General features: G+C 38.7%; 1 protein-coding gene across 3 annotated transcripts in view; it reads right to left on the minus strand.

The window, feature by feature from the left end:
* Positions 1-18352, minus strand: part of adamts14 (ADAM metallopeptidase with thrombospondin type 1 motif, 14) — an 87191-nt gene that overhangs the window by 7849 nt on the left and 60990 nt on the right. For all 3 annotated transcript variants that reach the window (XM_074663863.1, XM_074663864.1, XM_074663862.1), the window contains exons 12-17: positions 16351-16523; positions 16037-16170; positions 13583-13706; positions 13241-13321; positions 4655-4818; positions 4409-4574 (exon numbers count right to left, since the gene is read on the minus strand). In XM_074663863.1, the coding sequence (XP_074519964.1) occupies positions 4409-4574; positions 4655-4818; positions 13241-13321; positions 13583-13706; positions 16037-16170; positions 16351-16523 (842 nt within the window). The remainder of the gene's footprint in view (positions 1-4408; positions 4575-4654; positions 4819-13240; positions 13322-13582; positions 13707-16036; positions 16171-16350; positions 16524-18352) is intronic.

Raw genomic sequence — 18352 nt, forward strand, 5'->3', positions numbered from 1 at the left:
AAACTTTATACCTAATTATTAAAGAAATTGGTATTTTTTACCACATAAACACAAAATACTACAGAAAATTGGTACTGTTGAGTACCAGTACCAATTGCCAGGTACCGGGTATTGGTACCTGTCAGGGGGATTCAGTCTTGCGGCTCTGGTGAGGTGCTCATCAGAGAGCAGGGCCAGCTGTGTGTGTGTGTGTGTGTGTGTGTGTGTGTGTGTGTGTGTGTGTGTGTGTGTGTGTGTGTGTGTGTGTGTGTGTGTGTGTGTGTGTGTGTGTGTGTGTGTGTGTGTGTGTGTGTGTGTGTGTGTGTGTGTGCCTGATTGCTCTGATTCAGAGCAGGTGGGGCAAGCTTATATATACTCCTGAGCTCAAGTTACCAGTGCTGACTCATTAGCTCACCTTCAGGGTTAGTGAGAGGCTGCTTATCACTTACCAGTGGTTTCTTGAGTCTACTAGTGACTTCTAGTGTTTCACTACATATCCAGAGTTGGCACATTGTGTCTTAAAGCACACTCTGTCCCCGGCTTCACATAAAAGCCGCCACCACCAACCTGTGGTAGTCTCTTGGTCGTCTTTTATGCCCAGCTCTTTGTGTTTGGTCTTCTTTACATTTTCCTTACCAGGAGGTTTGGTTTCTGTCAGCTGCTTGGCAGTGGTGGTTTTGTTTCTCTTTGTTTCGAGCTGCATTTTGACTTTAGAAGCCTGTATTACATTGCTCAGTATTCTTCCTCCGTACTCCCCATTCCTGTGAACGCTTGCGATTTTAGTGGTTACCCTGTGGGATAACTTTCAGATCCAGTAACGTGCAGTGAGGTCCATGACAAGGGAGGCAGGCAGCCAGCTAAAGTTTACATTTCTATATGTGTGTGTTATATATATATACGGTGCACTGCTCACATTTGCTAATACAAACTGTTACTGGCCAGCACTGCCCCTTTAACGCGGTGACAGTCTGTCTGTGTGTGTGTGTGTGTGTGTGTGTGTGTGTGTGTGTGTGTGTGTGTGTGTGTGTGTGTGTGTGTGTGTGTTTGTGTGCACGTGTGACATAGCAGAAGGAGAGACGGTCTGAATGCATGCATGGTGTGTGTGGGGCGGGAGTACATTATTTTGGTCTTTGTTTACTCAATAAATGTGTGGTTGTGCACAAGGTGCACTTTTTTTCCTCCTCTTTAGTCTTTTCTCTCACTTTGGCCCGGACTCCTAGACACAGGTTACCACCAACGAGCCAAGTAAATATGTGTTAATCAGCTTCGGTTCAGAGACAGACTGAAATCCCGGAGTTAACAGACGAAATGCTAATTAAAACCCGAAACATACGTTCACCTGCATTTCTACAGGATTTACATCAAAGGAGAAAGAGCAAAATACAAACAAAAATAACCCGTATCTCAACAACACAAGAACACAGGCCAGGCACTTCCAGTATACTCTATCAAACGTCTGCACTAACAAACTATCGCGAGACCTCAAAGAGGGTGCGGCATTACAACCTGCGGAGGCAGAGAAGCGCTGTGCCTCAACAATGCCCACGTTAATCAGCGTGAGACCTTAGTACGCATGCGCGAACCAGCAAAACGTTGTGATTTCAAGTAAACGGTCTCTCTCTCTCTCTGAGTCTCTGCCTCCGATACAAGCATGACGCCAGTGCGAAATGCTGTCCGTTCCCTCTGTTAGCCTCCCTCTTATTGACAAATCAGCAATTTCCTTTTTTTATTTTTTACATAGAAAATAATTTATACAAAGTGTATACGAACAACTGACTGAAAAAATATATATATATTTTTATAAAAATATATATAAATATTGTTTTTCTTGTTAGCCTAGGGGAGGCACTGCCTCCCCTGACCGCACACCACTGTTCAGAACCCCCTCTTTGTTAGTCAGCCATTGTGTCCTACTGCGTCCCTTGTGACAGTACCGTATTGTTTCAAATGTGAAAGGTACGCATCTCTACATGTTGCGCATGAAGGTTGAACTATATTGTTGCAGTGATTCATTGAGGTTAGTTATGGGTTCATTAATCTACATGGGAGAAAAAAAAACTTCTTATACTTAAAGGCAGCACCTGCCTCGAAATAACTTGTTACACTTTGTCACACTAACTAAGCTTTTCCCTTCTGTCTCGATCCTTGCTTGTGTTGTATGTCGCTTTAAACAAAAGCATCAGCTTAATGAAACTGTAGGACTGTAGAACATTACATAAAACAAGAGAAACTCGCAAGTACTGTAATACTTGAGTTATTTCTCTGAGCCAGTAAAATAAAAACCAATACTGACATCATTGAACAAATTTCACAAGTGTTCCCTTAATCATGACACCAGATTGAGTTAAACAGACCTCGTAGATACAGACGATGTAAACAGTTAGCTCTGATGTCAGACTTCATGTAACTTTTTCAGCAGTGTTGTGCCAGCTCTGACAAAAAGTGAGCTAGCTCAAACTTCAGTTCACACCAATTCAAATGAACTAGTTCATGTTCAGAGTTCTTTTTTTTTTGACACTGTCAAGGCTGTGATATCTTCATCATAAGTATTCCACTCTGCACCTTTTTTTTTTTTTTTAGAAATATCACATTTTTTCATGTTCCCTGTCTATAAAATCACGTTTTTCCATTTCAAAAACGCCACAAAACAAACAAATAATCATAAAGATACATAAAACTTTATATTCTAAGATAGGCCTGAAGTTGCTGAAAACATTTGATGCTTTGAAAGTTCAAAAAAAAAATGGATTTATTAATTTTTTATAGCTTTATATTGAGGGCAGCTGTTTGTGTCCACTAAGGGTAACGTAGGGTGTTTTTTTTTTTTAAATTCCTCCTTGTGCAAAAAGTGATGATGCATTTAAACTAATATTGTTATATATTATTAACACAGTTGAGGCTGTAATATAGTCATAATAAGTATTCCATTCCGCACCTTTTTTTTAAAGAAATTTCCACTTTTTAATTTTTTTTCCTGTTTATAAATTTATGTGTTTTCATAACAAAAACATCACAACATTAAAACTGTTAAGAAAATATATGAAACCTTATGTTTTTAGATAGGTCTGAAGTTGCTGAAAAGATGTAAAGCAGTGAAAGATTAATAAATATGGATTCATTAATTTTTTTTATTGCTCTATATTGAGGGTGGCCGTTTGTGTCCACTAAGGTTACAGCAGGGTGCAACTCAATTGTGTGCATGGGGGTCGAGTTCTCTTTCTTAAAAAAAGAAAGCTGCTGAGCAATAGACCGTCATTTTGTTGGTGTGTACTCATTCATAACTGCAACTGGAGGAGAAAGTGAAGCAGCAGTGCATCATCTCTTATTGATCAGCTCTGTACCTTATTATTTTATTAAACAGACTCAACAGCCTGAGGTTATTTATCATATTTACATGAAAGGGTGACACTTTTGTCTCACGTTCGTGCTCTGTATTGCACACGACAGAGATCTTCTCCGCGTTGCAGTGACATACTGACGCAATGACTTGGCTCTTTGATGATGGAAAACCAAACCAGTTTTTAGAAAGAACATGATTTGAACCATCTAAGCCATAGCACCAGCCCTGAACGAATAGTAGCCACATTTACATGAAGAGTTTTTTGTCTTTCTGAATGGAATCTTTCTGAATGACTTTTCCAAAAACACTAGCATACATTGAAAGGAATATTCCAATCTCTTGTCTACATGGACCGCTGTAATCAAGCAGAATAGTCAATGGGGCATGCACAGACAAACGTAAACATCACGAGATTTATCAAAGACGGAGGAGAACAGTTTTTTTTTTATCACAGTATTGCAATACTCTGTATTGTGAGTGTCCGTCCAGTCTTGAAATTATGTTCATTTCTTTCAAAGTTTGGACCAAAAACAAACTTTCCTCCAGTGCTGACTGCTCGCCGCCATTTTTAGAATTGAGGAACATCTCTAGTTGCTTCTTACATCATATCTGAGCATGCGCTGAAAGAACGCACCCTGACAACTTTCAGTTTGAGTGGATACATGATACCTCAATCGGTTTGGGGAAAGGAATATTCCACCCCTGTGAAACAGATTAAATGTTGGATTGGCGCTTTTCTTTCGGAATGAGGTGTATACAAAGGTTAAATTCTTTCTGTTTGAGCAAATAAACCGAATGCAAGAGGAATATTTGGGTCCATGTATACGTGGCTACTGGTGGAAAAGGGGTAAATGTGATCTAGAGCAACGACTAAAATAAAATACTGGAATATTGGACTGATTGCCTGGAAGGCTGATGTCCGTCATCCTCATGAAGGGCTGATCTTTGCACACTTATAACTTTAAAAGTAGATCTTGGTTTAAAACAGGATACACCCCAGCAATAATGTGGGAGGATTGTGTTTCTCAAAGATTTAAAGCCCTAATTTCAGCTTTAATTGCGTATTTATTCAGAAACACACTCACTGACCTCCTCCACAGGGCTTGGTGCACTGAGACCAGCTCTTCAGCGCCCACTCGAAGGTGTCCAGCTCAGCCAGGAGGACGTTGTTGTTTGTGATGAGCGGCAGCAGGTCCTCGTGGATAATGTATTTATAGGTCAAGCTAATCTTAGTGTCCTCTTCTTGTGGAATGACCTGTGAAGAGCAGAAGAAGCTTTACAGACAGAATTAAGGATGAAGGTAGAGCTGGAAAATGAAGATGTCGTCCCACTCACCAGCACCACGATGCCTTCATGAAGGGGACCACTTGTTTTCAGCGTCTCCTTCTCGCCCTCCATGGAGTATTCCCACTGCAAACCGTTTTCTATGAAGCTCTTTGATTCTGCTTCTTCGCTCTTCGAGTTCAGAATGAAGTTTCCAGTTACTTGATTCTTCACAGCTGTCAGGAATGAAAGAGGAAAAACTTTTCAGGCATGTGAGATGGAGGGGAAAAAAAGAAGTGTGTATTTGTGTAGTTGTTCGTTTCATTCAGTAAAAAATCTCAATAAAACGACTGAGGCTCCAGGATCAACAATGCTCTGCCAGACAGCGCTGGAGATTTTTCCTCTCATCATCAGATGTGTCAAGATTAATTGGGGGATTCTTGGCGCCGTGTAAGCCAACAGTAATTCTTCAAAGTTGTGTGTCATCTTTTCTTCCCATGAGCTCATAAAAGCAGGAGAGGAGAGAAGAGCAGAGGAAAGGAGGACAGGGAAGGTTTGGCTGCAGGCTGCTGCTATCTTGACCCACGCTTCATCACTGTGCTCGCCACTTTGTGAACTGAAGGTTGGAGGTTTGACTGACATTTTGATGCAATAACTTTGTACTTTAGCCAGACAGGCTTTCTCAGTGCATCGCACTGCACCTACAGTGACTCATTCAGCTGGAATAAAAAGAAATGATCCCTGAGTGAAGCTCAACAAAAGATAGAAAGGCCTCTGTTTAACACAACAATGGCATTATCACCTGTGAGGTGACTCAGGTAATATTCCTGCCGTATGGAAATAGAACTGGATGATAAACAGAGGATCCAGACGCTTTTGTTCTTGTTTTATGTATTATTTATTTCATTTTAAGGCTTGCTCCTCTGTCATGTGGGGTCCAACAGGGCTCAGTCTTGGGGCAACTGCTTTATTCTCTGTATGTATTGCCTCTGGGGTCTACCTAATGAAGTGTGGATTAGCTTTCCGTTGCTATGCCAACGACTGTCGGATATATGTGCCCTTGAAAACAAAAGTCGGCTTTTTCATAAAGCCCCTTCTTGATAGTCTGGAAGTTATTAAATCTTAAATCTTCATCTTAAAGCAAATTTTATTCTTTGGCTTTTAACCTCAACTAGACCTAGTTCGTTTGCTTTTAATTAGTTTAAATAAGTTTTCTTTCTACTCTGGCTTCCTCCCACGGTCCAAAAACATGCTCACCAGGTTAATTGAACACTCTAAATCAGTGGTCCCCAAACTATGGCCCAGGGGCCGGATATGGCCCACCTCCACATTTTGCCTGGCCCCCTGAACAATACCAGAGGCACATTATGATTTTTGTTTTTTTAATCTGGCCACATGATCAAGACTTACACATGCATAAAACGTAACCTTCTATCCCACCCTTCTGCAGTTTGTGCCCTATCTGAAACCCTTCCCTTATTAAAAAAAAAAAAAAATCCTGTTGAACAACCATACTGGTAGTAAAATGTATTGTGCTGGTAGGTGTTGTATCACTTCGTTCAGTTTCTTAGCCTGCTTGCTTTCTGGTTTTCACAGTGAAGTCAATGAGAGAGAGATCCAAACAGTGGTGTCTACAAGAAAGTTAATATTTAATCGTTGTTTTTTCTGTGAAAAACCTGAAAAGGGTTATTTAGTTATTATTTATTTCATAAAAAGTGTTATATATTTCATTAATAGTGTCATTATTTATTTTCTGATTTTTTTTCTGTCAGATCCCAGAAAGGGTTATGAATATTTGGTTATGTGTGGCTTTCTGGGAAACAATAAATATTTACGTTTGGACACCTCTGCGATCGTCACACAGCTGGGATAGACTCCAGCTACCCACGACCCTGAACAGGATAATCAGTATAGAAAATGAATGTATGAATGAATGTCTTCTTTCTGTGTCTGTTTTTCTCATACTGTTTTACTTAAGCTTTCTACACAGCACTTTGTTTACATCTGTGGTTGTTTAAAAGTGCTTCATAGATAAAGTTGGTTGGTCATGCTATTTTGTAGTTGACTCAGCTATCAGCATCCACCTTTACACTGTCTACCAAGAGGGGCACAGTTGGCTGTGAAAACACGAACAGGATCAGGCTTTAGTCTATTGGGAGATAACACATATAAATATTAGGGCTGTCAACCTATAATTATATTTAATCGCGATTAATCATATGGTTGTTTATAGTTAACTAACGATTAATCTCAAATTGATTGCGCATTTTTTTTTATCTTTTCCAAATGTATATTGAAGAGATCATTTTCAAGTTTTTTAAACTTAACAGCCTGAGCTGCTCAACATAAACTGTTAGAGCTGTCATGGTTTGGGTTTTTGGTTTCTGTATTTCTGAGTTTTCTTGTGTTTCTGCCCTCTTATGTTTCTGTGTAATTCTGTTCTTGTCCTGTGTTTCTGTATCACCTGTGTTAATCTTAGTTATTCTTGTGGAATGTCTGTGCCTCTTGTTGTTGTCTTTAATTTGTGCATCTTGTGGTTTTGATTTGGTTCTTGTCATGTGTATGTCTTTTTGTGCTTATTTCTAGTGTTTTGGTGTCTTTTATGTATTTAGTATCTGTCTTGACTTTCCCTGTGTTTGGTTTGGTTCTCCTTGTTGATTGCTCCTCATTTGTTTCACCTGTGTCTTGCTTCACACCTGTGCTAATCACTCCCCGGTCTATATAGTCTCTGTGTTCCATGTGCTTTCTGTTGGTTCATTGTTTGCTGTCCCTGTCTGCTGTTGCCTCGTGCCTTGTGTGTTCCTAGTGTCTCCAGTGAGTTTTCCTGTGTTTTTGGTTTTGTTTCGTTTGTTAGAGTTTTTGGGTTTAGTCTGATATTTGAGTTTAGAAAAATAAAGTTGTCACCAAAAGACTTGGCGAATGGACCAATGAGCAAACACTGTGTGCGGGTAGTGCTCATGGGAGTTGTAGTGTCGTAGTCTCATACTGCAATGGGTTTAGTATTTCAAATGCTTTTTCAGAAAACTGCAGATAAATAATTCAACCCACCAAAGTGGCTAGTGGGAACAGCAGTGTTACCTGCCACAGCTGGAATTCACTTGCATTTAGCAGGTCGGCGGGTGTTAATGTCAAGCCCTGTATACACCTCACCTTAAATCCACAATGTCGTCATCAGCTGTCAGAGTTACACTGTAAGAATAAGTGAAGCTGAGCTTGGACTGTATCATCTTCTCTCACGTCTCTCTTTCTCCTCTGCTCTACTTCCTTGTAACAAACCAAATAAAGTCCTCTCTGTGTGCCCTTAGCTACCACCAAATTATTCAAACCTCGCTTCAGGTGCCTCAGTCATGAACCTACAGGAATAATTGACATGCAGCAGCAGCAGTCCGACACTTTCCTCTCTGCCTCTAAAACAGCCTCAAAGAAGCCTGACCTCATGCTGGTGTCTTTGCAAGTTGTTGGTTAATCACAAATCTTCATTTCCTTTGTAAAAAGCTACGTCTCCTACTTAAATCCAATGATTCTCCAGAAAATTTACAGCCTAGCTACAGATCCACACAGGTTGAAACAGACTGACTCAGATAATGATGCTGTGCTCAGTTCGAGAGCTGCATTTTAGAAAATGATTGTACAAGATCAATTCATAGATTTTAGTCATATTCATCAAATAGAACATTCTTTCTTTCAGTCTCATTTAATCATGGCAGGGACTCCAAAGAGTCACATTAAAATGTGACGCTAATCTTCACATCTCTGTCTCGACTCACAAGTGCATTAACTTCTCTGTGAAACTGTAACTGCATAAGCATTTTTTGCTCATTAAACTCTTGATTTAGAATGAAATATCAATTTACTTTTCTATTTAACAAGGCTGCTAAGGCATCACTCTTGAAAGTTAATGAATGACTCTTTGTCAGTTACTTAATTAACTACAACTCTCTTTTCACTGGACTTAATGAAAATATTTCAAAGAAATAACACTAAAGAAAAGGCATTAATAGTGATTAATGGCTACCCGTTTCCTTAAGCATCACTTTTACAGATCTATAACTCATCATCTAACTTTCATTTTTATTCGTCTCAAACTGTTTTTTGTGTGTTTGCTTTGTTTAGTCATTTTGGCTGCATCTCTGCATGGCAAAAAATCTAAATCATGCATTATTGATAACTCGACTGTTATTGTGGGGTCCCCCAGGGCTCTGTTCTGGGTCCCCTCTAATTTCCTGTTTACATGCCACCCTTGGACTAAGTCCTGCAAAGGCAAAGTGTAGACAATGCTCATCTCTTTTCGCTGTCAAAGCCTGGCACCACTGATGTTTCTTGAATTATGTTCTTAAAATTTAGACTTGGATGTCTGGAGATTTTCTTCAGCTTAATGTCAACGTCAGCTTTATTTATATAGCACATTTAAAACAGCCAGTGCCTATCAAAGTGCTTTAACAGTACAAAAAAAGGTGGAAAAATAAAAGTATAAAAACTATAAAACAGCACATACGATCATAAAACAACTACATAGATAGACATAGAAATACCCAATGAAAGTGGCTATCCTGTGCCAAAAGTCAAAGTGAATAAGTGTGTTTTTAGTTTTGAAAGTGGGGAGGCTATTTGCAGTCTGTACAGCTAAAGCTAAAGCATTTCATAGAGTGGTAGCCACGACTGCAAATGCCTGATCTCCTCTGGATTTAAGAAAAGAACGTGGAACATCCAAAACCACCTGATTAGCTGACCTAAGGGCCCTGAAGGGCTGGTGCAGGTTAATAAGGTGAGATAAGTACTTAGGAGCCAGATCATTCAGAGATTTAAAAACAAATAAAAGGATCTTGCAGTGAAGAAAACACTAAATGACTCAAAAAGCCAAAGTTACTCTGACCTCCCTCCGCCTACAGCTTCAGCTCCAGTGACCATCTATCCTCCACCTCTGATGCTCAAATAAGAATCACAAACACACCTTCAATAATTGATTATTCTTAGCTTTTCCTTTTATGCCATCCAGCTAGAGCCAGTTGACTGAAGTAAGATCTTTTTTCCAGATTTAAGTCCTGTGATAGTCCTTGTTACCAGTGGTGTGAGTGGGGTACATAAAAGACTATGTTGCAGCTTGTATATCTCTATTTCAAGTAATGGAATGACCTGTTAAGAGTGCCCAGAGAGCACTCATTTTATTTACACACGCTTGTTATGTAACCAACACTTTGAACACCGACACACGCCTTTTCACTCTCCCACCCCCAGTCACTCATTCACGCACGTACATTGTCCTCTTGACTAAGCTTAAACATCTTATTAATTCATTCAACCGCCCACTCAAACACAAAACCGGCCTCTTCACGCCCACTGCTAATGTGCTAATCTTCCTGATTTCATTCAGTGGCTTGATGATGACGATACTGTGATTTGATTGGTTTGTGGCCAAAGACAGGGTGGCTTCCCTTGACACAGTCTTGGCCAATCACAGGTGAGCAGTGTCATGACCGCAGCCTCATCTGATTGTTTAATCATTTTTATTTTTCTTTCACCAAGGGGTGCCAACTCGGCTTGGCCTCCTTGCGGACAGCAGTGTGCAATATCGTATTTTTACCACTCATTCCCCACATGACATTTAGAGGGCGCTGTTTTACACATTGAAAAATGCTTAATAAGTAGAAGAGAGAAATAAGGAAGAGATGACAGTGACGAAACACAGAAGAATTATCGAAACTGTTAAAGGGAGTATTTTCTTTAAATCCCAGCTATAGTCTGAAAAAGCAAGGAAGCATGGCTTCCCTTGGCCTCCAGGAGAAAATGCAGCTGCTTTTTCCAACAGCAGCATTTAATGACTGTAATCTATTCAGAACGCTGCTTCCAGACTTCTGAAAGATAGCAAGTGAAGCAATTGTGCAATGCCAGTTTTCTGACCTGAGCTTGAAAGAACGTATTCATCCATTATGAACTTCAATCGTTGAAAAGCAATGGTGCAAACAGAACATAAAGCCAGACAGATGGACTAAAGTGTAAGACCATTAGACACTTACTGCTGTTAAAGAAGGAGTCAGGCTAGGTAAGGGTGAAAGACATGCCACTTGGTGTAACCAATGTTTCCCAGAGAAATGTGAAATTGCACAAAAAAGTTACCATGAACATAATTAGAGGTCGACTGATATGGGTTTTTTGGGGGCCGATGCCAATGCCGATGCTTTCCAAATTTGGGCAGCCGATGCCGATATGCATAGCCGATTTTTCCAATTTGATATTCAGGCCGATTGTTAAATAAATATATATTTATCACATTTTTGAGAAACGCAGCAATTTCTGAGCAACTAAAAGAAATCTATTACAAGTCGTGTCCAGTCCTCTGAACATTTATTCAGCTTTCAAAACAATAAAATATTTTGTCTGAGTAAACACACAATGTAACAAGCAGTAGTAAACATTCACACTCTTCTTAAAATGTCAAAAAAGAAATTTAAACTTATTAATATAATTTGAACAAAAGTATGTAATGTATCCAAGTGGTTCCACAAGTTTGAGGTGCTCATCTTTGCGTCATTTTATACAACGGATCAAAAATCGGCTTTTTAAAAGAAAATATGGCCGATAGAGACAAATGTCCAAATATCGGCCCGATATATCGGCCGGCCGATATATCGGTCTACCTCTAAACATAATGTTATCAGTCTACTAAACTGTAAAAAGGACATCATAAGGATATAATGATTTTGAACCAAGTGACCCAAAAAGAGACAAAAGGTTGATGTCTATGGCACATTGACTTGCTCAGTACAGCAAAACTCAAACTATGGAGTTTAGAAATTAAACATTTTAAATAAACTGTGAGGTGATATTCCATGACAAATAACTTATTTCATCAGTTAACCTGCAAAACTCCTGGGGGGTGAATTTTTTAACACTCGTCATTTTTTTGTAGTTACACCGTTTGAAAGATAAAGGATAGAAAATAAAATGTCATAAAATACTATGACAGTAACACACTGCAAAAAGCTGAAATTTTAAGCGTTTTTGTCTGATTTTATGTAAAAATTGGCTTATTGGACTCAATATGAGCCACATTCAACTTATCAGTCGGGAAAAATGTCTTGTATTAAGTTTTAAGACAAAAATGAGGTCTGAATTGATTGTAGAAAGTAAAAAAAAATCTGCCAATGGAACAAGAAAAATTTGCGAGAAAATTTGTTTAAAACTAGAATAATGTCTTAATACATGATTGATTGATTTAATTTTTATTATTGTGTCATGCATATACCATATGCCCAGCTCAGTGGGCTTACAAGACACCATTATTCAGTTGTCAAGTTCAGGGATCATTGTCGACGTTTACAAAGAAAAAAAAAACAAAAAAAAAACAATAATCTCACAGAAAAAATATATTCTGACGTTTTTTTTCCAGGCTTTGAATACAAAAGAGGCCAACTTGCAAATATTATGACTTAACAACCATTTCAATCTGATGTCATCAGTACCCCAAAATATAAAAGGACTTTTAACATTCATTTAATTCATAAGAGGAGCCCTCAACTCTCGTAAAAGGACAGTACAGAAGAAAATGTGCTTCTGTCTTGATTTCACCTAATTCACATAATCCACAAAGTCTGTGTTCCTCCTGGATGTTTCTGAATCTGTCAACTTCAAAAGCAAGTGGGAGCATTCCTATTCTCAACTGATCAACTAATGATCTTTGACTTCCTCTTACATTAGCTGTTACGTAAGATTCATGGCTGTAATTGTGTTTAATTTGGATATATGTTCTTAATTTTGCCTTAAACAAAATTTCATTCAACCATTTTTGCTCAAACTTGGCAACAAGTTTCTTCCCAATTTTGTTCACACTGCAGACAAGATTGTTTCGGTAGACATACTGTAATTCTGTTTCCTAGAAAACAGAAAGGAGTTCTGTAGCCCGGGGAGAATTCTGAGTTTTACTAAAAGTAAAAATCTTCTTATTAATCCTATTTTCTGTCATTTTAATAAATCATTTCCAAAGTCTGATCATTTAGCATTTTCTCACTATCTTAATACAAGTTACTTTTCTCTTGCTCTATCGGCAGATTATTTTTTACTTTTTGTAATCAATTCAGACCTCATTTTTATTTGTAAACAACTTGAAACAAAGTAGTTTACGGGGTCAGGTGAATTTAGTTCATATTAAGTCTAAAAAGACATTTTTTACTGAAAATAATACAAAAACACTTGACAAGATTTCTTATTTTTGCAGTGCAGAAATGCAAACCACACGTTTAAATAAATGTCTAACACGTTGTTTTAATAAGTTTAGAGCATGTTTTTGGTTTGGACATCATACCAACCCTTATTTGTATTTGTCACTGTCCTGTAACATGATGAAACCAAAGTACATATTCTCAGTGCTTCAGTGAGGAGCTGATTACAGCGCTCAAAGACTGACAAATATAGAAGTACACAACACTGAGTGCATTTCACTCACCACAAATGGATGAACCATACAAGCTATTAAAAGGTAGAACCTGCAATTTTTTCACCACTTGGCTTTTTCTTCTTAAATATTGAGATAAATATGCAAGCGACCTAAGGACAAAGCAAAAAAAATTTGCACACAAACATGACACATGTGAAACTGTGTGTTTTTCTTCACCAATTATCCCACACAGCTTCAGGTGTGTCCACGCTCAGACAAGCACTCACCAATTATATGAGGAGAGGTCTCATTCTCTTCAATGACAATGTGCCTGGCTCCTATTGGGATGTCAAACATTTTCAGCATTCCTGACAAAAAAACACAGCACGGTTACTGGGAGTCTTCCACGCAGAGCACTTAGAGTGGGCTGTAATGGTAGGCAATTATTTTTGAGTCAAAACACAGAGATGGAGTTTGCTCTTCTGTCAGGTGATTAGTAGGAAACCAGCTGTGCTAAGCAAAACAGATCTGAATACAGTTTAATTTCACATTGTTTATATTTTAAAGATGGCTGTTATGAGGGGGAAAAGGATGCTGAGTTCAACTCCACTTTTCCACTTGATAATTACCGTTCTTCTTTGGCGTCTTTGTGAGAGTCAGCTTCACGGTGCGACAGTGGGAGTTGTCGCCCTCACACACTCCACATTTGTCCTCCTGTTTGTAAGAGCCGACCTCTTTGTCGCATCCCACATGCTGTGAGGAAGAAAAGGACAAGGACATCAATCAATCAGGCCGACGCTGTGCCTGACTTTTACACACACTGAGATGTCTCTGCTGGGAAAAATGACGCCATGGGAACAATCAGCACGCTGATTTGTGATGATGGTGACCAAGAGCGAAGCCAAAATACAGAGCAGCTGGTCTGCAACATGTTTGAATCTGGACGTAATCTCCAAGGATTCTGATATCCAGACAAAATACAAGACAATAACACAATAATATCTGTGTGAGCACAGGTTTTTGTTCATTACGGCATAGTTCCCAAGGTTAATGTGTTCAGCATCAAAGTACATCCCAGTAAAGGTCAAGGCATCATGGGTAAATGGCACTTATAAACTCAGCAACACATTCCCCTTTGCAGTCTGTACACAAAGATGTTTTGCTGTAAAAAGCAACTAAATAGATCTATTATGTAGTGCTTGTTTTTAACAAGCTTCATCAACATGTTCTGTCAGCATGCCTTTAATAGGAAATGATTGGGTGTTTAGAAAATGACTGATAACTGACTGAAAGCTGTACAATTTTGTTTGCACAGCCTAATTCAGTAACACCAGAGCTCACATGCAGGCCCACACAGAGTAAAATCCTTACTGTCTACTCTCATTATCAACAACCTCTCACTTCTGCATTACATGAAACAAGTGCTCCATTTTAATAAGTTTATACTGCTGTGTTAATATTGAATATAGGTCGAAACTTTAAATATGTCTAATTCTTTATTACCTCTGCCAAAGAGGTTATGTTATCTGTGAACATCATAACTCAAAAACTAACAAATGGATCTAGACAAAATTTTCGGGAAATGTTCAAAATGGAATAAGAAAAGAGTGATTAAATTTTGGGGGTGATCCGGATCACCGTCTGGATGCAGGATTTTTTTTAAAACCACCATATGTGTATATAACTCCACCATAAATGGTCAGATTCCTTTGCAAAACAATACAAGACAAGGTCACCATCATTTCTGACAGATGGAAAAATATGATCCAGATCCTGGCAATATTCTGGATACTAAGATCCAGAATATGAAATATGTACTGGGTCATCATCATTTTCAACACTGTCAGGTAAAAAAATTATCCTACAAACCTGCAACTAACACCAAATTGTAGCAGACAGTCAGCTGAAAGGTATAGAGTATAACATTAAAGTCGGACTAAAGTGTTCTTTTTTTTAATTCAGTGTATTCTAGTTTGACTTTTTCCTTTTTAATTCTATTCAGTTTTATTGTTATTGTCATTAACAGTTGGGGAAACTTTAAATGGGTAACATCACAGACACTACATCCATGAATTGTACAGTTTGTGGTCATCAACTTTTAATTCATCAATTATTATAACAACAATTACACTCTTTGGTGTCTGCACATAAAATCTTTTAATCTCACTTTGATATGGTGGTTATTGTAATAATGAGGGGATTAATCAGTCTGAGGCTGACATACACCAGTGAGTACTTATTTATGTAACTCAAACCTTTTTAAAGGATGAGACCCGTCAGTTTCTTAAACAGAGTTTTGAAGCAGATCGGCCAGCGCAGCCATAAAATTCAGCCCCCTGTACAGTGTGTACTGATAGTAAAATAAGCAACTCTGCTTTCAGTTTGCAGCTCTGTAGCTTCTCCCACTGACTTCTCTGCTCATTGGTTTATTTTTCACCACTGGTCATTTTCAGAATGATTGCGAGCACAAGCTGCAGAGAAGTGCTGAGCGATTCATTGAAGGAATATTCTGAACGAATCACTTTACTGAACTGATTCTACTGATTCAGTACACCAAAATAAATGCTTTGTTGTTACTAACTTTCAATGAAAACAATTGTGCTACTTCTTGTCCCCTGATTTATGAATTTTATCATTTTCCATTTTATTGCCATTTGCATCAATAGTGCCTTGTTATGGGCTGTATTATGATGGTTACACTGCATGCTGTTGACCAGGGCCTTGTTATCTAATTGTTTTTGTTTTTGATGGACCTAATTCACTCGTTGTTTAACGCTGAACGGTACACCAGCTTTAATAACAGTAAAATAAAATCCAGAGTTGTAATGATAAATCACATTTAGTTTGAAAACACTAGACTCCCGCTACTGAATCTACACACAAGCTCATTAAGACAGGTGATGGAATCATAAATACGAGTGTGATTGGCTAATGTTCTTTATAGGGTGGGGGGGTGGATACAAAGTTGTGGTGAGTAGATACTTGTTCATTTCACTTGTTAGGAAAACCTTCCCGTACCACTCGTGATATCTATGTAACCATAGTGTCGTGTTTGTAAGAGTAAATCCTTTTCATAGACGTACCAAACACTCTCCTCGAGCGCACACACTGAAGGGGTCAGAGTAGCTGCAGCGTGTCCCATCATGCATCACCTGGTTCATGAACACCACCTCTCCTGTTTCCTTTGACTTGCAGCTCAGCTCGCACTTACGAGCCTCTGAAACACACACAAACCCACACACACATGCACAGAATTATACGAGTGTTTAAAGAATCCGATAAGCAGGCCAGCAGGTCACAGAGGACTTTTAAATCTGCATCAAACTCTGCAAAGACAATCTGTCCTCTGCACAAAGAATTCCTCTAAAACACAGAGCCAGCTCCTCTTTGTCGTTACCATCTGGGTGCTCATACGGCAGCCAGGTGTGCTTGATGTTTTTGTGGTATTTGTTGCTCCTCAGGACACACTGCTGAGCGCGGAAGTCCTCGTACGGGCCACCACACTCCTCCATGTTGCACATCTGGTAGTCGAAAGCAGAGCCGGGGCAGTCTCGACCACCATACGCAGGCCTGATGGTGAGAAAAACATTACATGTATGACAGTTAAATACTGTTCATTTGTTTCCTTTTTTTCCTCTAAATGATCCGAGCTTGTGTAAAGACAAAGGATTCAGGTTAGGTGAGGGGTAGAGACGTAGCCAAATGGTGTAACCAATGCTTCTTATAAAAATCTGATATCCTGCAAAAAAGGTACTATGAACATGATTTAATCAGTCTACTTCAAGGTAAAAATGAAATGATTTTAATCCAACTGACCCAAATAGTGAGGATACATGCAGGGGTGGCCAACCTGTGGCTCACCAGCCGCAAGTGGCTCTTCGCCTTTTGGTATGCGGCTCTTCAATCCATTTGTAAAAATGTAAATATGTAGTTATGAGTAGTAGTGTGTGGATCAATCTAAAATATTGATATATTGATGCCAACGTTGGGATCAGTATTGATCAGTACTTGGGTGATGAGATTGATACTTAAGTTTCTGTTTCTCTTCTCTACATGTGCTCCTCTCAATCGCTCATGTGCTCATGGCTATCTATCTAGTTAGATAGATAGATAGATAGATAGATAGATAGATAGATAGATAGATAGATAGATAGATAGATAGATAGATAGATAGATAGATAGATAGATAGATAGTAGGCCTGCACAATATATCGTTTGAACATCGCCATCGCAATATGCACATGCGCAATAGTCACATCGCGCATGTGATGTGACTATCGCATTTCCCCCATTTATTGGAGAAATGGAAAAAAAGCAACTGAAATTGAAACCTATTCTGTTTTGTACAGAGACATGGCCTCCTGGATCCCTTTCATATAGAGCAATCATATAGAGCATGTCAGCCTAGTTGTACAGTCTTGTTTTATGCAGCTGAGGAAAATATCCAAAACAAGATCCTTTTTATCAAGAAAAAATCTGGAGGTTGTCATTCATGCTTTTATTTCCTCTCGTTTGGACTACTATAACTCTCTGTACACGTGTCTGAACCAACACAGTGTGCAGAGGTTACAGCTAGTCCAGAACGCAGCAGCACAGCTCCTCACAGGAACCAAAAGGAGAGAGCATATAACTCCCATTTAAGCCTCTCTCCACTGGCTCCCCATAGATTTCAGAATTGATTTTAAGATTTTATTGCTGACTTTTAAGGCACGCTCTGGTCTTGCTCCAAAGTACATTCTGGTCTCCTCGGTCCATATGTGCCTGGTCACAACTTGAGGTCCTCAGCCAAGGCTCTCCTTGCTGTCTCGAAGTCAAGGCTGAGGACCAAAGGTGACCGGGCTTTCTCTGTCAGAGCTCCCACACTGTGGAACAACCTGCCAGAGGAGATCAGAATGGCAGACACTTTATCCTCTTTTAAATCTCTTTTAAAGACACATTTTTATAGATGTGTTTTAATCGTCAAACTGCTGCTTTTACTTTATTTTATTTTATTTTTAAGTGACAGTGTCATGTGCAGTATTTTAATCCTTTTAGAGTTTTTATCCTTTTTTGTTTTAATTGTTTCAATCCTTAATGCTTTTATTTTTACAGATGTTTTCCTTTCTTTTATTGGTGATGGTTCTTAGTCTTTTATATATTTTAATATTTTTCCTCACATTTCTCTTTTACCTCTCTTTCACTTCTTCTCTTCTATTTCTTTTTACTGGTTGCTTTTATGATGTAAAGCACTTTGTAACTTTGTTTTGAAAAGTGCTATATAAATAAAGTTTATTATTATTATTTTATTTTTTTTATTATCTTCATTATTCACAGATAAACCCCCTTAGCCTGGATTAAACGGTATTATAAGAATACAATAGTGTCATTGTGAGTCAACCAAATTCTTCCCAAACAGAGCT

This window comes from Halichoeres trimaculatus, unplaced genomic scaffold, assembly GCF_033239565.1.
Source record: "Halichoeres trimaculatus isolate MK-OKI-2021-1 unplaced genomic scaffold, fHalTri1.1 fHalTri1_scaffold_23, whole genome shotgun sequence".
In the NCBI taxonomy this organism is placed as follows: domain Eukaryota; kingdom Metazoa; phylum Chordata; class Actinopteri; order Labriformes; family Labridae; genus Halichoeres; species Halichoeres trimaculatus.